The 21,182-nt window shown below is 45.6% G+C and overlaps 1 protein-coding gene across 7 annotated transcripts in view; it reads left to right on the plus strand.

Annotated features, from left to right (window-relative positions):
- Window positions 1-21,182, plus strand: part of WDR27 (WD repeat domain 27) — a 154,393-nt gene that overhangs the window by 110,680 nt on the left and 22,531 nt on the right. Inside the window, exon 26 of one of the 7 annotated variants that reach the window (XM_074333872.2) lies at window positions 15,317-15,374. The exons of the other annotated variants lie outside the window; for them this stretch is intronic. Within the exon in view, the coding sequence (XP_074189973.2) occupies window positions 15,317-15,334 (18 nt within the window). The 3' untranslated portion in view covers window positions 15,335-15,374. The remainder of the gene's footprint in view (window positions 1-15,316; window positions 15,375-21,182) is intronic. 7 annotated transcript variants of the gene reach the window in all.

Raw genomic sequence — 21,182 nt, forward strand, 5'->3', positions numbered from 1 at the left:
ATGGGCCTTTCCCCAAACGGGAAGGGCGAGGAGAGAAATAACTCACGTTTCAGTTCTTACGGAGAAGCCCCTCATCTGGGCCTCACAGGGGGACATCTGCCGAGCAGGCAGAGTGTTAGTCACTGGACAGCAAGAAAAGGACTGTGCTGAGTATCTGGGGCAGACGTGTTTCATTTTTTGTGAATTATTTATCCCCCCTTTAAATTTTTTTTAATTGGGATATACTTTTTTTTTAAATTTAGTTATCATCCCCTTTTCACATGTTAGCAATGATTTCTCTGATATTTAAAAATATATCTAAGATTTATTTTTATTATTAGACTTAGGAGAGCTTTCACCTAAGATTACATATTTACCGATGTGTTCCCAATTTTGTTTCATATTTACATAATTTATCCTGATATACTTTTAATTTTATTTAAAATGTAATCCTTGAGGGTTATATTTTTATGTGTGGCAGTAGGGAAGGCTGTGAGCCATTTATTTTCCCCCAAAGGCTTAGCCGGTACCCCAGTCACGCAGCACTGTTACCTCAGTAGTTTGCCAGGTCCTTCATGTGCTATTCTTGGGTCTGCATCTTAACATTATTTTCTATTCCAGCACAGCCCACCAATTGTGATTACGTACTAGCTTTATAATAATTACTCCTCAATAGCCCTTTAAAAGTTTTACTTAGTTGTTTTTAAAAATAATTTTATTATGCAAAATGTCAGATGTATCTAAAGGTAAGGAGAGCACCTCATGAGCCTGAGGTTTATCACCTGCTTACGTGGTCATCCGACATCCTGTCCCAGGACGGGCTCACCTCAGGACCGTCACAGATGGCAGCTCATCTGCAAATACTTCAGGGTGTATTTTTATTAGATATTTATTGAGCTGTAATGTACATGACTTAAAACACACCATTTTTAACTGTGCAGTGCAGTTGGTTTAAGCATATTTACATATTGTGCAACCGTCACCACTCTTGTTCCAAAGCATTTCCATCACCCCCAAAAGAAACCCCGTCCCTACGAGCCGTCAGTCCGGGTCCCACCCTCCTAACCTCCTGGCAGCTGCTCATCTACCTTCTGTCCTTTGGGGTTTGCCTGTTCTGAACACGTCATGTAAGTGGGGTCTTGCAGCACGAGTCCTGTTGTGCCCGGCCGCTCTCGTCCATGTGTCGCTGTGGTGGTGCAGGCGTCATGCCTCGTGGCTGAAGGGGCCTCCCCGGCGTGGACCGGCCGCGTTCTGTTCGTCCAGCTGCTGATGGGCTTGGTTCCCACATTTTGGCTACACCGAGTAGGGATGCGCTGAGGATTCATTTACAAGTTTTTGTCTAAACACCTTTTCTCTTCTCTTGTGTTTCTACCTAGGACTGGCTTTCTGAGTCACGTGGTAATTCTGTTTTTAACTCTTTGAGGAACTGCCGCTTTTCTATGTGGCTGCATTATTTTAAATTCCTAGTAGCAATGTGTAAGGGTCTCGATTTCTCCATGTTTGCCAAACTTGTTATTTTTCTATTTTTCAAATTATAGCTATTCTAGTAGATGTGAAGTGGTATTTTGTAGTTTTGATTTGCGTTTCCCTAATGATGATTGATGTTGAACCTATTTTATGTTTGTTGGCCAACTGCACGTCTGTATGTCTTCTTTGGAGAAATCATTTTTTTTTTTTTTAGAAATTCTATTCAAATCCTTTGCCCACTTTTAATTGGGTTATTTGACATTTATTGTTTAGTTTTAATATATCTTTATATATTCTGAGCACCAGACACTTATCAGATATATAACTAGCAACCATTTTCTCCATCCTATGGGCTGTCTTTACTTTCTTCACAGTATTCTTTAACACACAAAAGTTTTAATTTTGATGAAGTTTAATTTATCTGTTTTTTCTTTTTCTTTTGGATGCTTGTATTTTAGGTGTCATACCAAAGAATCATTTGCCAAAGCCAAAGTTATGAAGATTTACTCCTGTGTTTTCTTTTCAAGAATTTTGTAGCATTAGCTACACATTTAGGTCTTTGATTCATTTTGCATTCATCTTACTCATCATGTGATGTGAGGTAGGGGTCCAAAGCCTTTTTTTCCCTGTGGATATGCAGTTATCCCATACCATTTGTTGAAAAGATGATTCTTTTCCTCCATTGAGTTGTCTTGGAACCCTTGTTAAAAGTCAGCTCACCATAGGCTGTGGCTGTATTTCTGGGCTCCCAATTAGATTCCATGTTTCATGTGTGTATGAAGTGTCTATTCAGTGTCATCCATTTTATTTTGGCTATTTACCTTTCTTGTTAATATTGATTTGAGGGAATAATTTTTTATAAATTTTGTCAATTATATGTGTTGCAAATATCTTCTCCAAATTGTGGACTTGTCTGTTTATTTTGGGTGTGAATCGATCTGGATGGATGAAATGTCCAGTTTATTAATTGATTGTGTGTCTGTGTCTTTGAGTCCCATATAAAAAGTTGTTTCTTATTCCAAACTCATGTAGTCTCCTTAATTATCCATAGAAGTTTTTTGTTTTGACTTTCACGTTCGGACTTTAAAGTTATTTTGTGAATGGGGTCAAATATTTGTCAAGATCAATTATTTTCTTTCATTTTGGATAAATTGTTGTCCCTGCACCATTTGTTGAGATTGCCTTTTAGCCATTGCTCTGTAGTCAGTCTCTCTCTCTCTCTCCCCCCGCCCCCTCTCCCTCTCCCTCTCACCCCATCCCCAAAGTTATTCAAAATAAATCTGTGGGTCTCTACTTCTGCCTTGTTCTTCAAGACTGTCTTGGATATGTTTTGCCATTTTCATTTTCATATGAATTTTAAATAATATTGTTAAATTCTATACAAGATACCTACGGGAAATTTGGCTGGAATGAAATTACATTAATAGATTAGTTTGGGAAAACATCTTGACAATATTGATTCTTTTTATCCAGGAACCTGACATTCCTTTCTGTTTATTTAGGTTTTCCCTCAATGTTTCACAATTTTTTTGTGTGGAATGTCTTATCACACCTATTGTTAAATTTCTTTTAGGTACCTGATGTTTCAGGTGCTGTTCAAAATGGTGTCTTTTAATTTTTTTGTCTTCTATATTTTGTTCACATACAGAAATATTAATACAATTAATTGAATTTTCTATATTGATTTCATATTCAGTAATCTGGCTAAACTCTTTTAGTATAAGAATATATCAGTAAACTCCATTGTATATAAACATATAATCTGTGACTAATGAGAGTTTTATTTCTTTTTACACATAATCTGTGAATGATGGCAGTATTATTTCTTCCTTTACGATGCTGTCACCTTTCTTGTTTGTTTGTTTTTTTACTGCACTGGCTAAGTCCTCTAGTAGAACATTGGATGCAAGTGGTGAGACCTGTTCCCAGTCTCTAGTGAAGGCTTTCAGCATTTCCTCATTAAGTTTGATGTTTGTTGTAGATTTTTACAATTATCATTAGTTTTTAAAATTACTATTACTAAAATGACTAGAAAAGTCCCTTTTATTTCTTGTTTGCTAAGAATGGATTCTAACACCTGCTGTTTCTGTGGCTATTGAAATGATCATGTTTCCCCCGTTAATTTGGTAGGTTGGGATGATGGTTTAAAAATGTTAGCCTATCTTAATTCTTAGGGTAAATCCGACTTGGTCTTAATGTATTATCCTTTTAATATTTTGAGGGCTTTAGCTTGATAATGTTTTATTTTGCATTTTAAAAATGTGTGTTCATGATTGAGTGGGGATGTATATATATACACAGACACACACGTACATGTATACATATATATGTATATATATAGTTTTGTCATAGTCTTGCTAGGTTTTTATTGTGAAGGTGTCGATTTTAGTGTTTTCTCTCTTTATTCATCCTGAAATAAAGTGAGTTTGATCTAGACATGGAATTTGTCAACAGTCAAATTATGTGGATTGCCAGTTGACCTTCCCTTTCCATGTGTTATGTGTCATGTAGCCCTGAGATAACAGCTGGAAGCCGCCGTGAGGTGCAGTGTCCCATGGGATGCTGCTGGACAGAAGTGTGACCTGTTCCTACCTGTGCTCGCGGCCACTCTGGTTCTCGGAGTGCTGAGAGCGGACCCGCAGACAGTGGGCACCTGATGCCTAGTCAGTCGCTCCACAAATTAATTAGTGGCTACAATTTCCAGCACATTTGCTATGAAACACTCCCTTCAGGACCTTGTTGATAAGTAATGTACTGCTTAGAATGCCGTATTATATTCCGAGACTCTTCTCGAGGCCTGGTTGTGTTCTGGAAGCTGTTAGCTCGGAATAAATGCAATATGTTGAAGTGGATACATTCGGAACGTGGGGACAGACATTGGGTTCTGAAACTAGAATCTTGAAACACGGCTACCAATTTTTTGATGCTGTTTTCATCAGGCGGTGAGTGTCTGTGTCCCCTCCTCTTGGTGTGTTCTTGTGGCCGTTTGGACTAATTAAGTATGACAGAAAGGACACCGTATGGTTTAGCCACAGAAGCTTCTTTTTTGTCTGCTAGAATGTTCGCTTGTGGACACTGAGTCCCGCCATGCCGAGGCCACCAGGCCAGAGAGGCCAGGCAGGTGTCCCCGTCACCAGGCCCAGCTGAGCCAGTACTTGACTTCCGTCACTGCAGCCGGGAGCAGAAGAGTCACCCAGCTGGACTTGCCTGGTTTCTGACCCACAAATTGTAAATTCAAGAAAATTATTGTAAACTACTAAGTTTTGGGGTAGTTTGTAATGCCACAGAAAATGCTCAGGGCACCTTTTTGTATTTTTCATGTATTTGTTATTTCCTGAAGGTACGTTTTTTAAATCTAGTTCCATTTCCTTTAGAATTGTTGGTGATTTCATCCATATTTTGGCATCACTCTTTCTTAGTTTTCTACATTGTCGCTTTTCTGTCTCTTCCTTGATTTTGTTTTCAGATGAAGAAACTATATCAGGCCTACAAGCAAGGCAATATTTTTCCAGGTTCTTTTTCAAACCACTGAACATGACCTTCTATTGAGATAAAAGCAGAGGTGATTCAAGCCATTAGCTTTAAAGAGCCAAAAAAATAGACAGATGGTTCTGTCGCATTCCAGTGTTGAAATGTCCGTGTTTGCAGCCTTTTAAACTTGCTTCCAATCACACAGTTAGACTCTGGCTGTGTGTAGGCTGGAGAGACAGTGTACTACCACGTGACGGTCTCTTACTAGCTGTTATTACACATTTCTTTGGTTTACTAATTTTATCTTCTCTAGAATAAAGTGGCAAAATGGAATAACAATTTGAAATTCATTTTTGGTTGTATGATTATACTTCTATTTTTTTGAGTTGTGAGATTCTAGAATGTAATTTTTTTGTCATCTGGGATATCAAATTATGAGTAGGCTTTGAAATCTTGACCTTCTGACTTTCTGCCCTTCCCACATTAATTGTTGGGGGACAGGAAGCCTCAGGTGAGACTGGTCCTGGGACCCCCTGTGTCTGTGTGACCCCCGTGGAGGTTTCAGGAAGACTGATTTCTTTATAAAGAAAGTGTCCCGGTAGTTTTTCATTGTTGTTGTTTGTTTGGGTGGCTTGCTTTTTTAAACCAGAGTTAAAATTGGGTGTGAACTGCTAAGGACTAAAACTTGATGTATGGTATTTTTGTTCCCTCAGGGGAAACGAGCCAGGAGGAGTAAAGATGCAGTGTTGGGTAATTTCATAATTTTTAAAGACAAAAGCATCAGAATGACTTGCTTTGTTAATTTAACAATAATGTACAAGGACAGAAATCACTTGCTGAATGTTGTCTCAAAACTCACTGTTGGGACCTTGACTGACAGGTAGAGACTCTATAAGGTTTCCTTTGTGCTGTCAGCTTAGTGTAAGAAGAGTGGGTCCCCTGGGTCCCTTGCTGGTTGACTGAGTGAGACGAGTTGGGATGACAGACACCAGCTGAGCTGATGATGGTCCTAAGGTGAAAAACTCTTTCGGAAAATTACAGCAGTTAAATTTATTTAGGAATTTTCTTTTAAAATTGAAATATCATTTTGTTTTAAAAAATCAAAGTATCAGATTACTAAAAAAATTTAAAAGACTCAGTTTTTGGGAGCAAATTAACAATAGTTACATTTTCAAGACCTCTAGGTATAAAAATTTCACACTAGATACAAAGACACCCTAATTTGGCAAACTCAAGCTATTCAAAGGGAAATTTAAAAATATATATTGTGTCAGTTCTGCATCTCTCTTCTGTTTAGAAGGAAATAATTTATAATATTTTGTGTAAACTAGGCAAAGCGATTTTTGATATTATTCAGATAGAAATCCTTTTTATGAAGAGAAACAATGTAAACTGCCCCCACAGACAACAGTGTAGTGGCCTTTGTTGATGAAAGTCTTGACTGAGACCCCTGCTTTTCCCAGTTGTAGTGTTTTATAATGACTCCCCTTCTCTCAGAAAAGCAGTGAAAGATGACTGTGGATTGTGGTGTGTTTACGTTACAGAATAGGAATGCATCTGTTCATCCATCCATCCATTCACACGTTTTTCTGTGAATGGTAACTTAAAACCATGTGAGATGATGACAGACAGTGCAGGCAATAGCTAGCAATGATGAGGATCACTTGGGGACTAAAGTGGTATCGAGAGCACTTTCTTTGCTAAAAGGCCAGATAGTAAATATTTCAGGCTTTGTGGGCCAAGAGGAAAAATTGAGGATATTATATACTTATATAATAAGAAAGGAAACGAATGTATACACTCTTTTCATTGGCGACTTTCAAAATATAATAATAAAAATCTAGTGCTTTTTGGGGGGAATATGGATGAGAAGAGTGACATGATCTTTTGGGGAAAGGGGGACGTTTGGTTTAGTTGGAGCTCAGAGTTAGTATTTTCTGTCATCAAAATTGATTGCAAATGTTCATCTGTTAATGCTGGTCTGTGATGAAGTTCTTCGCATTTCATCTTTGAAAGTGTCTTTTCACACAGAGAAGTCCCACCAAATGCTGAGAGCCATGCACACACATTTCATTTCCATCGAGCCTGTCAGTTGCGTGGCCGGCACTTAATAGAATTCTACGGGATTTCCCTCGATATTTGTCAGGATTTCATTGCACTGCAGGTTAATCACTTTCAGCTGATGGTTAGGTGGCAGCTCCTAAAATGCAGTGAATAGATCTGAAATGTGGGGCTTTGCTTTGCCCTGGCGTGGAGGTCTGCGACTGCAGGTGGAGCATGGGGGCCCCCCTGTCTGCATCCATGCCCTGTGGGGAGGGAGACCTTGCTTCCTGTTGGACCTGGATGGCTGGGGACGGGGCTGAGCTGCTGAAGTGCTTGTGATCCAAACGTGAGTTGTCTCCAAAGTGACTTCCCTGCAGTGAGGCTTTTGCATTAAGTGTGGTTTTGCCTTGGGATTTTAGGCTGAATTCATTAAGACTCTGTGTCAGCCTAGTTCTGTAGTCATTCAGTATTTGATAAAAATGGCGGAAGGCATTCTCATCTGGACCTGCTTTGGTCTCCACCTGGAGCTCAGCAGTGGCTGCCACATGTCCCTGCTGCCATGTGCTGGTGGCCCAGACATGCAGCTTCTCTTTCTGACATACTGTCCACCGCGGCCTTGTTCTCCGTGAGCTGTGGACGTTCCCCGATGGCCCCACCTGCCCCCACGGTATTTGTCAGGATTTTAGTCCAGACGAGCTTGTTTTCTCAGGAGCCAGCTGTGACTTAATCAGGCCACCCACCATTTGTTAACGGTTTTCCTTGTAGGGCTAATAGACATGCCACTCATAAAATTACTTCGATTGCAGCCCAATTTTTCATGTTTTGAAGAAATTCTGCTCTGTTGAGATACCCTGTTTTAGATTTGGTTACATTTCTGACCCGGGCGTTGAGCTGAGTGCTCGGGCTGGTGTGTGGATGGCTGTGCCATCCTCGTGTTCCTTTGAGCACGGCTCTTCTGTCACAGCATGAGAAACGTGATGTTGTGATGCTGTAGAGTCACCCATGCACCAGCGCTCCCCAGGGCTGGGCGTGTGGGGCCCACTCCTTTCCTCCCCTCGTGTTCTGACACGGTGAGAAGGCCGTGGGAGTAGGTGTCATGGACAGCAGTGCACAGGGCTCGCACACGCTGCCCATAGACACGCACGTCTGAGCACAGCTAGCACAGGTGTGGAGCTGGGCGGAGCCACCGCAGGGCCGTGCCACAGCCACCCCGCTGTGCCTTGTGGCAGCAGGCAGCCCCGGCCGGTAAGCAGGTGGACAGGACCCTGACCATGGACAGGGTCATGAGGGACCTATGACTTCATTTACAAACATTGGATTTGAACTTCAGACCATGTTGACTGTTTTTTCAACCACTGAGAAACGTGAAAGCCGCTCGCAGCTCCCTGGCCGTGCAGAGTGGCAGTGAGCAGTTCATGGTCGTGGTGGACCAGCTCCCGGAGCAATGTCGTGGACGTGTTGGCTGGGCTGAGCGGTCAGCAAATGAGAAGGGTGGCATTCCCGTCCCGGGTGCAATTCCCGTCCCGGGTGCAATTCCCGTCCTAGGTGCAGGGTCTAGGAGCCCACCTGTCACCCGCTTGTCATCCACACGCCCATGGCCTCGCTCTACTGAGGTGGACGTGCGGGCAGCTGGCCCGGACGACCTTGGGGAGGGCCTTGCTCGCCGCCCGCCCAGAGCTGCTGTGAGCCCACTAAGCGTTGTCACTCCTTCCTCCACCTGAGCCTGGCCTGCACACCCTCTGCCCCTGCGTCTGCCCCCGTCTCCTTCTAGTGGGTCAGGTCCAAAAGGACAGAAGGCGGGGGAAAGAGGCTGCTTCTGGAAGCCACACATCGGCGTCGCGTCTGCACTGTGCTCATCTTATTCCACCAAGTCTGTTAAGGACACAAGTCAGAGACGCAGAGTAGAATTTGGAAAATCATATCTGAAATGGAAAGAATCGTATTTTCTGAACTCAATATTTTAATTTTAAAAATCCTAAGTGATTTAAAGTAGTACTCTACCAGATGTTATTTTATAGCATTAGCATGTCAACAGTGTTGTTTGAATTCAACTCTAATCCTTGTATAGATGCAACAAAAAGCAGTTTCTGTGCTACAGAGTACGGTATGTGCCTCCGTGAAAATGATGCACGTTTCCCGTAAACCCAGTTAGTGAGTGCACTTCTGACCAAGACAGGTGAACAAACAGAAATGGCCCAGCACCTCATGGGTGTTGTCTGGTTCCGTCTGAGTTGCCCACGTAGTAGAGAACCCACCCGGGTCCAGGCGGATGTCAGTACAATCTGTTAACGCCACAGGGTGCTGAGAGGCACACACTTTGTGAAGGTGACGATTGTCCAGCTAACCTGTAGTAACTGCATTTTTACCTATTTTACCCATTTTCCACCTCTAATAGCTATATTTTTACCCTACTGACATGCTTCTGTAGATTTGTCGTTCTCTCCTTGTTTTCTTCAATGCTGGAATCCCTACGTTTCTGTCCTCATTTGATCAGACTTTCTCTCATGTTTTGGTTTCTTTGGACTTTGGACAGTGATTACAGGGGAGACAGGATTTAGACATTATAAATCCAGACATTGGCAAAAGTTGCTCTGTTGAGATAGGTTCCAATAAGACCCCGGGTTTTTTATTTTTGATGAGCATGTGAATGGATTAGAATTTACAGGAGCTAATGTTTGTTCTGTAAAAGCAGAGTCTTTTCTGACTATTACACGTGTCCTGACTATTACACGTGTCCTGACTATTACACGTGTCCTGGTTATTACACATATCCTGACTGTTACATGTATCCTGGTTATTCCATGTAACCTGGTTATTGTCTCCCTGGACATTTCAAATGGCTGTGACTGTGACAGTTTCCCCCATCAAAGGGAGAACACGGTCCAGATGGAAAACACGGAAGTACTGATGCTTGGATGTCCTCCAAGTACAACGTATAAAGTTGCAGATTTCAGTTTTTGTGCCGATGAAATACTGCATATTAGCAGAGCCATCACACTCTACCGGAAGCAGGAAGATGGGAAACAGCACACGTGCGCTGCACATGTGGAGTTGGCTTCTGGAAGCTTTGGCAGCTTGGGGGTTTAGCTAGCGTCTCGTTCTGATGCATACGGCTCTGGGGGCGGGTCCCGGGCCAGCAGCAGTGCACGCCTGGGGCTGGGTAGGCATGCGGGCTCTCCAGCCCTGCACCCAGCACTCCTGAGTCCAGAGCTCTGGGTGGGGCCTGGCAGTCTGTGTTTTGATCAGTCACCCAGGTGACTGACCACACGTCTGGGAGCCACTGGTGGAGTGGCTCGGGGTGGGGTCTGTCAGCGCTCTCCCGGCACCCAGAACGTCTGAAGACTGACCCGACAGGTGTGGGGTGGGTCAGGGACCCTGCATTTCTGCAGTGGTCAGGTGACCTCTGGAGTGGGCGGCTGTTGTCAGTCCACTTGGGTTTCATTCCCAGCTCTGCTCTCCACAGGCTAACTTAGGATACGTCACTCAGGTCATCTGAGTCCTGTGTCCCCACGTATAGAAACGGGGACACTTTACTGTGACCTATGGTGCTGTGTGCCCATCTGTGTACACGAGCTTTCTGTCACTGCCCAGTGGGCTGAGACCAGTGGCTTCGTACAGGTGGCAGTGAGCCGATCGGGGAAATCACTCCAGAGAGACCTCACGAACAGACCTTGCAGTTAGCAAGTGACACATAAGGTCGGACTTTCCAGATCTCAAGAAAACTCTGCAGTAGCTTAATGAGCAGTGTGAAGGCTGACAAAGTCTCAGGCGATCTGTGTTCTTGGCTGAAGGAAGCCCTGCTTAGCTGCAGGGTGGTCGTTGTCACAGGGAGCAGAGCCCTGCAGGCCACCTACTGACCCACAGGTAGAATGACAGGCAAATCCTACGGCTTTCTCGAGGATCTCGTATGAGGACGGAGGCAACTTACACGAAAGATAGAAGAAAAAATAGCCCAAAGGGATTGATTTTCATAAATGCCTTGAAAGCATCTGCCACGTCCACAGTGTTAGGAGATATTCTAATACATGGCAAAGTCGAAAGAGTTGTGCTGTCAACAGCTGAATCCCCGTGACTGAGACCCTGCCATTAATACTCGACCACCTGACATCCCAGAATTCCCTGTCTGTCTCCCGCTCTGTCCACTCAACGATCCGTCCAATGTTTGATGCATTTTAAGTGAAATCTCACACAGGAGTCCGGCAGTGTCTACCATAAGCTCAACCTCTCATTAACATTTTAAAGCAGAATTTGTCTCTCTTCAGACTTTGCTTTCCATGGCGTCGGAGCTCAGTGTGCTACGCCAGGACGTAACTGAGAAAAGACTGTCTTTTAATTTTATGGCTTTTGGCTGAAATCGTATAGAAGTGGTGAGCTGGATTGCTATACGTTTAAACTAACGGGAAACGGATGTGTCAGTGACTAGAGTGTAATTGAGAGTTGGTGCTCCCACCCTGTGTGGCTGTGGGAACACTGGGCAGGCCCAGGAAATTACAGCAGGGATGAAAAATGTGAGCAAGCCACACGCTCCGAAGAGTCCCCCAAACAAGTAGCTAACGCATCTAGGTCTGCATTTTTCCCCCACCCTCTCAGCGTCCTTCCCAGAAAGAAGTGTGTAACAGAGCTGTGATGCCTGGAAAGAGAATCCTGTTCCCTGAACTCCTTCACTTGTCTTTCTTCCCAGAAACGTTCACACCATGTGAGGCGAGGGGTGGGTCGTCTGTGTTACAGCCACAGGGATTGTCCGACCGCCTGCAGTGTCAGTCCCGTTGTTACAGGGGCTTGATCTGATTTGTATCTTTCCGTGAAGTTACACTGTGGTGACTGGCGACAGTCCGCAGAGCTTTCCTCGGGGTTGCTATGCGTGCAGCCCTGAGGGTGGGGTCCCCACCCGTTCATTGGTCAACCTCAGGGGGCCTCGCTTCCTCACTCTTTGAACTCACGCACTCATCTCATGGCTGGAAAAGTTGGACCCACTGGACAGCCCAGTACTTTGGACCCAACGCCAATACTTGTGGTTGCCTGTTGATGACACTCTGGGGATGTCTTGTTGGAGGACACAGCTGTTGTCTGGGTGGCCCAGTGCATTCGCAAGGGTCCCCAAGACGTAGGAGACCAGTCAGGGAAACAGATGTGATGCCGCTGGCTGTGCAGACGGAGAAAGAGGCCATGGGCCAAGGTTGAGGTCAGCCCAGAGTGGGGAGGAGGCCCTGGTGATACCTGGGTCTCAGCACAGTGAGACGCAGTTTGGAGTCTGCAGGTGACACATAAGGTCGGACTTATCACCGACTGCAAGGTGGTAAATCGGTGGTGTCCTCAGCCGCTGAGCTTGTGGGCTTTGTGGTGGGACAGCAGGAAGCTGAGCAGAGTGCGTGCACTTCCCCGGGGGGTGTTGTGCGCTGCCGTGTTCCAGCATGCTGTGTTGAGCTTCAGTTTGGTGGCAACACTTCCAAAGGGATAAATGGCATGTGACACGCGAGTGAGCATCCAGTCGACTGGCCCTGGCATTGCTGTGGTTTGGTCCTGTCCATGGGGTTGAGCTCTGCCTAGTTAAGTAGAGCCATCGGGAAGAACTGGACCCCACATCGAGCCCATGGGAGGTGTCACTCTGAAGGCACAGCCCTTTATCCCCTCCTGGGCCAGCATGCAGGTGCGGCCGTCAGTGTCGGCTGCGGCCTGTTTCCTGCGGGCAGGGCAGCACATGACCTCAGTAATAATACTGACTCCTCCTCACGTGCAGCCCCAGTAATCGTGGAGTGGGGTCGGCCAGGAAGGGCCCTCTGGGTGCAGAGCTGCCCATGAGCCCACTTGTCTGCCTCTTCCTGGAGGAGTTGTGGCCGCTGCTTGTCAGAGTTCACCACGTTTCCTCGCCTCGGGGAAATTCATCTTTACTAAGTATCTTTAAGCAGTAACTCTTTTCCCCAGTATTTTGCCTGGCGGCTGGATTTGTGGTACAAGTGTTTTACCCATGTCGGCACAGTTCTGGCACAGGAGGGGGTCTGATGACGCTCTGTTCGGTGTCGGGAGCAGGTGCCAGTCAGCATGTGCTGACGAAGTAGCAGGACCAAAGCAGCCCAGGCTCCGTGGGTTAAACACGCCATGTGTTGTCGCGGACGTGCAGTGCCTGGCGCTCCGCCTTGCTGGTGGGCGCAGGGCGGGAGGGGAAGCGGACCCGCAGGACAGTGGGGCCAAGCGGGATTTCACTGTAGTGTGAGTGACAGCACAGTCACTGATCTGATGCCACATACCTGCTCGCCAAGGAGCACGAGACCGTGGCGGCTTCTCTGTCCCCTGCTGGCCCAGCCCACGTGGTGCTTCTTGCTCGCGAGGACGTCTAGCAAAGGGCGAACCCCACACAGCCAGGCCCGGTGCTGCAGGGGCGCAGAAGGCAGGGCAGAGTGAGCGCAGGTGGGCTGCGTGGGAATGCCCTGCTCTGGTGGCGCCCTCCCTGCGTCCCACTGGGGGCCTGTGGGAGCTTAAGGGTGACACCGATGTCTCCATGGGGATGCTCCCCGCCCTGTCCAGGTGTCCACTTTGGAGCACAGCGCCTCCCTTAACCGCAGCCCTGGATGCAGGGCACCAGCCGTGGATGCTGGCTTCTGGCCTCCATGTGGCCCCTCCCCACGCAGCTCACAGCCTCTGCTCTGTCCACACTGTTTCATGCCCTTAAGTCCAGAGCAGCAGGGGCTTTTCCAGACAGTGCCAGAGTGAAAGATGGGCCAGCTGGAAAGCGGGTATGGCCCCAGGACACATTTCTGTCCCTGACACACGAGCACAAGTGACTCTGATAAGGACACGTGCACACAAAGCCTCTGCTAACGCGATAGCTGACAGCCGGCGGCCGCAGGCCGTTCAGGGGGAACAGCAGGGCAGTGTCCATCCCCGTCTTGCTGAGCCTGGGAAATCATCGGTTCCAGGAGGCATGTGTTCCAAGCAGCCACGCAGGATCACAGCGACAACACAACCCCTCTTGCTTTCCCCAGTCTCTGCAGAGGCTGCTCTCTGCTGTCCCCTGGGTGTGTTCACTTTTGGCTTTGGATTCCACCCTGAGCACACCAGGCAGGCAGGGGCCCCTGCGGGAAGCTGCCCGCTGCTGAGCACACATCCAGGTGCACCCAGGAGCTGGGAGCAGCCCCAGAGCCACTGAACAGGTCCCCGTGCATCACTGACCCTCCTGACCAGCCCTGGGACGGAGCACAGGTTCTGAGTGTGTCCAGCGTGCAGGCTGGGGCAGGACCCTCCATGGTCAGGGGCTCACTGTGGGTGGGACCCTGGGGTGGCCGCCGCTCTGCTGCCTGTGATGCAGCCAAACCCTCGCGTCTCCGGGCTCTAGGTGGCCGCGGGGCCTCCTGGAACCTGTGTCCACATCGTCGGTGGAACAAGGAGAGGGCCCCGCATGGTGCCCCTCCAGTGCCCTCCTGTCACGGGCCTTCTCAGAATGCGGTGAAGGAAAATATCTGGGCCGTCCTAGGCGGGGCAGTCATGTGGGTATGTCCACAACCGGCAGCATCTGTGGGTTCTTTGTGGATGAGACTTAACGTGTCTGACACATCGACCCATGCAGCACAGGCCACTCGGGGCGCAGCTTTGACCCAACCCCTCACCCGGAACCGCAGGGACTGCTGGGCTCGCTGCCCAGTTCCCACTGAGGCCCAGGTGCCACATGTGTTCCCCACGTCACACACACTCATCTGGCCCTGTGTGAGCAGGCCTCCTTCTCCTGACCCGGTACGTGCTGGTGACGGCAAAGGGCCACGCTGGGAGCGGTGCCTGAGGAGAAGGGCGCTCTCCAGAACGGAGCTCTCACGCATGCCACTCAGCACTTCCCGGGGAAGGTGCCCACGTGCCCTGGCAGAGAGGCTTAGCCGGGCTCCTGCCTAACTGTGAGTCCCCACCCATGTACCGCCCTCATTCAACAAAGGGGCGAGCTGTGCACGTGACCTCCATTTCCACTCAGAAACAGGGACGTTTCCCTGCGTCGGGGGTCCTCTCACGGGAGACAGCTGGCAGGACACAGCCACCGATACGATCTGTGGCTGTGTTGGCGGTTCCGTTGACTTGTACGTATGTGCTCACACGCGTGTGTGCGTGTGCACTTGGTTCTATGCATGTTACTACTTGAAGTGAAAGATGGGAGTTCTGTTTTAGCTACTACCCTCAATATGTAACTTACATACTTAGCTGCAACTTTTCATGGAAAACCTGAAGTTATTCTGGATCTGTTTCCTCCTGGACCAGAGTCCGGTCTTCCCAGGCTTGTGTGGTGCAATGGGCATTGCTGTTACTGTCATCCAGCTTTTGTTATTTTTTAGCATTTTGATCCATTTCTGTGTCATTTTTTCTATCTTTTTTGTTCTAGGTTTTCCTCTCTTGCTGAAATACATCTTTTCATGTCTTTTTTCAGTAAGGTCTTGAAAGTAAGTAATACTACCTTTTGGTCTTTGAAAATGTCTTCATGTTGCCTTCACACTTAAGTGATAGTTTTGCTTGGTATAAATTTTTAAACTGACATATTAACATATGTTAATATTAATTGTAATATATTATTATTAACAGTTTGAAACTATTATCTTTTGTTGCCTTCTGGCATCTAATGTTGCTGATAAGGAATTTTCCATCCTTTACCTCCTCAAATGTTGTTTCTTCAAAATTGCCTTTATTACTGAGTTCTGAATTCTATCAGAATTATCTGAATAATTCTAAAGTTTGGATGATTCCTTAATATTATATCCCAGTGAACTCATTCTTCCTTCAAATGTTTCTTGTGTAGGCAGGCAGTGTTCTGCCTTTGTTATTCAGTGTGCATTTTTTATTTCCAATATGTTTTTTAACATATCCACCTTCTTACATTTTGCTGCAATTTGTAAAATAATTTAAATCTTTGGAGCACTCAGCCTTGGCTGCACAGTGCAGCCGTCTGCCCGGATTTCAGAAACTGAAACCCTGGGCTGACTGATGGGGAGAGGACCCTGGTCAGTAGCTGGCTGCCCTTTGTGAAGCCGAGTGACTGGTGGAAGCTGACGCGTGCTGCTCTGCTCAGATGTTCACATGCCTTTGCAGACAGGCTGCCTGAATACTGGGGCCGGATACCGTACATCATGGCATTTTCTCTTCTGAAAGCTGCAAACAAACGGGTGGCCGCCTGGGCTGACACAGGGACGGTGGTGCGTTGTCCCTTCCTGTCCCCACGGCCCATGCAGCTGGCATTTCCAAACATGAACCTGTTGTAAAACTGCACTTCCTGCCTCTGTCGAGGTCACCCCATGTGAGGTGACGTCCAAGGTTCCCACAGCAGGGGGGACACCACGCAGCCTGTTAACGAGAAGGAAGCAACACGGATGCCCACGCAGGGCGTAGCAGTGTCCCCTGGAGGCCGGGCCACCAGGTCCTCGTCCAGCTCTGTGACTTTTCACAAACCAGCTTGATGTCTGTGCGTCAGTGTCAGCATCGGGACATAAAACGCAGCTGGATTTCTAAGGCTGCCTTGACCTCTGAGGTCGTGCAGCCTGAGTCAGTGGTCACATGTCAGCAGAAGCAGATGCTGAGAATTCGTGAAGGCTTTGATCAAAGAAAAGGAATATGGGCGTCAAGTGTTTCATATTCAGGAGCCTCAAGTGTCGTGCCGGCCGTTTTCCTTAAGCTTCAGAACTAGGTCACCTGTGGGGGCAGCTCCTGCGAGACGGGGTGTGAGAGAACTCAGGACAGACGTCGACAGCTAGCGTTGGTGACTGGCCATCGTTGATGCGTCCTGCGTGTTACACACGGTCCTTCACACGCATATTAATACATGTGCCAAATACGCGAACGCAGCATCCACGCGGAAGCATGCCTGTGTCCCTGTTTGACCGGTGGGGACACTGAAGCACAGGCAGACCGGGCAGCTTACCTGTGGTCCCATCACTGGCCACTCACCTGCCGTCGGCCGTTTCTGCCTCCGTGGTCGTCTTCTGGCTTTTACCCTCCTGCCTCGAAATTTGTTTTACAAGGCGAACAAGGGGGAGCCTTGGAGAGTTCTCCTCCTGGTTATGTGCCGTCTACAAACAAACCAAACTCAGAAACGTCGTTGGATGAGGGCGCTTACTAAGGGGACTTGTCTGTGACGTGGGGGCCTGTGCTGGCCCCTCGGCACAGAGTCCACACACCGGCCTGGGGCTCTTGGCGTCGCCTCCCCTGCTCATCGAAGCAGACAGGTGTGCTAGTGGTCACGAGGGCGGCGATGTTTGCACCACAGGTGACTGGTCTCTTGCAGCTACTCTTCTAAGGGCTCCATTGCATTCACCCATTTTATGGTACAGAAGGCAGCAGCGGTCATGTGACTGTACCCACTTTATAGATGAAACACTGAGGCTGGGGAGGTTGTGTGACCTCACCGATGACACAGCTGTGACTCCGGCCCAAGCTGTGTGTGGACCGCCACCCTCCGCGGCCTCTGGTCGGCCACGTGCGTTTTGCATCCGGAGCGAGGAAACTGTGAAGGTTCTGAAGAATCTCCAGTTTTCAGAAAGCGGGTGACTTCAGAACTGTTTAGACAGTAGAAGTCTGCGGGCAGAGCGGTCGCTTCCCTAAGACGTGGAGGACGACTGCCGGTGAGGAATGGAACGGGCTCTGCTCCTGGAAACACTGACAGGAAGGGGCGTCTAAAAGTTGTCTCCTGATGGAGGAAATCAGGACAAGTGTGATGTTTGATGATCTCTGGGGGAGTAAGGAACAGAAACATTTAGCAATTTAGCATCCGGTGTCGTTAGAGTTCGAGTCACAAGTCAGCTGCATGGGAAGTATGAGCGTTCCTGGCACTTACGACCCAGAACTTGGCCCATTTTTCCTGTGATGCTTATTACTGTTAGAGATGGAAACCCATTTTTTTTTCCACATCTGGTTGTTAATTTTTTTCAGAATTGCTCCGTTGTGTGCATATAAGGCGTGTGAAATTGAAAAGTAGGTTTTTTCGTGCTTTGCGCATTCAGACACCTAGAATTTTATATTATCTTGTTTATGACATAGGCTCTTAATTATTCAAATGGAGCATTTCTGTATAATGACGCCTTACTTAACCTGATGTACACACATCATACTTGCAGCTAAATAGTGGAGTTAAATGGCTTAGAATGCAAAGGCTCACTTCTTTCTTCAGTAGGCATTTTGGACATGATTAGTTTTGAATAATCTTTTGCCATCTCCTAGTATCTGCCCACCTTTGTCCAACGTGGTAGAAATTATTATTTTTACAACTAAGGTTCATTGATACTTACATACAGAAGAGTCCTCCGCTGTGGTGAACATTTAATGAGAGTTTGCACACGTATGCAGTCATACGACATCCCCCGCAGGCAGGACGGACACTGGCCCCCACCCAGCTGCCACCCCAGCCAAGATGGACGCCGTCCCTCTCCTGAGGTCCCATGGGCCCCTTCACAGTCAACTCCCTCGCCCCCCACCAACCACTGGAAGTTTCATTTCTGTCCCTCTGAGGTCTTTTCAAGAAGTCTTATAAATTGAATAATACAGTATGTGTTTAATGTATGGATTTTTTCACTCATCATAATGCTTTTTGAGACTTTTCCACGTTGTTGCGTGTGTTGTAAGGTTGTCCCCTGTAGGGACATCACCCTTTGTGTGTACACCCACCAGTCTCGGACATTTTGGTTGTCTCCATGTTTTGTCTATTATGAACAAAGCTACTACAAGCATTCGTGAGCAGCACTTTGTAAGAACATTTTTTTTTTTTTTGGTATCAGTACTTACATGTGGGATTTCTGGGTCATATGTGAAGTGTATGTTTTACTTTGTAAGAAACTGAAACTGTTTTCCAAATGATCATGTAATTTGACTTCCCACCAGCCACGTGTGAGCATTATGCTTGTTTCACAATGAGGGTAGGGTTTTTTTTATTTTTTATTTTAATGCCAGCTAACGATAGTTCAAAAGAGTGATTGTAGGGCAGCTTCAGTCATGAACTTGTGTGAAACTGTGTGAATTCTGATGAAACACGAGCCAAGTGAATTCAACTGTGCAGTTAAAAATACATGTTATTATCCCCAAATGCCAAATTGGTTCTCCATCAGAAAAACCCAATAACTTAATTTACTACTTTGATAAAAAAAAAAAAAAATAGTTTGTGTATTGTTAGTAGAAGCAGAAAAAGCATTTAAGTCCATTACTGTTTAGGGTTTTTAAAAAGGAAATCTAGCAAAGTAGGAATAGAAAGAAGCTCCTATCTGGTAAAGATTATATGCCAAAATACATCGCAAATATAATACTTCATGGAGGATTGTTACGTGTACTCACTTTGAGATCAGCAATGTGACCAGGGGACCTACTCTTACAAGTCCCGCTAATATAATACTGGAGATCCAAATTGATAAAAATAAAAAAAGGAAAGAAAAATAAATTACAGTGAAAGGCTGGGAAAAGAAGAGACAAAAACCTTCATAATTTGCAGATGATTTGACTCATTTAACTGGAATGTAATATCTAGCTACAATAATCAATACACCAATAATAACTACCTAACCTTGAAATAAATTTTCCTACATAGTAGCAAATAACACTTGAAAGTAACTAAGAAAAACAAATGGCTGTGGAGAAAACTTTAAAACTCTAATGCGCTGCATAGAAGAGGATCTGACTAGTGTTCCGTGTCCTCCCATAATTTCAGTTACACCTTAATATTACAAGGATGCTGATTCTTCACTGATTTATAAATTTATTGCAATCTCAATCAAAATTCTAGTAGGGTTCAATAAACTTATTCCAAAAAACATATTGGAGTAAAAGATTCGTAAAAGACTAAGTTAACTTCATGTTTTCTCTATTAGATATTAAGAAGTACTTCAAAATCACAGAAACAAACACAATGTGATATTGGTTCAAGAACTTAAATAAAGCTAGAGGAACATAATAGAGAATTCAGAGATGACCAATGTATATTTGGGGACTTAATACATATTAAATATGGCACCACAAAGCAATAGGGAAAAGATGGGCTATTTGCTACAATGTTTAGGAAAAGATGGCTTTCTATATTGAGAAAAAAACACACACAAAACCCTGTGTTTGTATTTAAACATGCACATTTCTGATGATTTAAATACGTAAATGTGAAAGGTAAAACTATAAGTAAGTAGACTGAATTGTAGGAGAATAGCTTTGTGACATATGCTTGGGAAAGATTTCTTAAACAAAACTTGAAAAGTATAAAACATTAGACAAAAAAATTTGATGAATTTGTTTTTTATCACAGTTAAAGATTTATGTTCAATGAAGGACTCCATGACAAAGTTAATGGCCAATAATTGATAGTAATATTTAAAACTGAAAATTGAGTCATGTATAAAAAAGTAGACCTTGATTCTTGCTGCACCTCAAAGTTACTTGGGCCGGTGTTTTAGTGTCACCGTTTATGCCTCACTCCACCCTAACTGAAACCAAATCTCTGTGAGTGGGGATGGGCACTGGAACCCACTCCATTGTGGTAGAGATTCAGAATGAAGCCCACCAATTGAGAAAGATTATTATGTGTGCTGTTCTGGAAACTGACTATAAATTTAGGTGTAGGTTTATTATTATATGTCTTTCCTGGAACTAATTTTGCTCCCTCAGTGACAATTTGATTTTCCCCTAATTCTGCATACTCATAATTCTAGTGTTTTTCCCTTCAAATACTCCCTATTTTCCATTCTCACTGTTGTTTCCTTCTAGAACTCCGATTAAATGATTACTGGACTTAGTCTGTCATCTAAACTCTCTTTCACATTTTCCATACTTTCAGCTCTATGAGTTCTGGATGATTTCTTCATGTCTGTTTTCTAGTTCACTAACTCTCTCTTCAGCTATTTCTAATCAGCTCTTAACCAGTCAATTGAATGTTTATATTTAATGACTCTACTCTTATCTCTAGTTTCACTTTGGTTCTTTTTAATTTCCCAGTTCTTTATTAGAGCACCTCTTATGTTTCTAGTCATTTTCAGCATACTGATTTGCAGACTGTATGTGATGGTTCTGTTGTCTAAAATTTGTAGTACTGTTTCTTCTGTCCACTAACAACAATTCTTTGGGAAATGCCCCAGGATACCCTTCAGCAGGGTTTGTCCCAAGCGTCCTGTGTGGCTTTAGTTGAAGGGATGGCCCAGGGTGGTCATAGTCTTTCTCTACTAGGTGCTCTGGGAACATTAGCAGCGGAGACTGCCATCTTTTGTTTTTGTTAATTCTTTGACTTGGTATTATGT

This window comes from Rhinolophus sinicus, chromosome 2, assembly GCF_057876585.1.
Source record: "Rhinolophus sinicus isolate RSI-liver-muscle chromosome 2, RSI-T2T, whole genome shotgun sequence".
Lineage (NCBI taxonomy): Eukaryota > Metazoa > Chordata > Mammalia > Chiroptera > Rhinolophidae > Rhinolophus > Rhinolophus sinicus.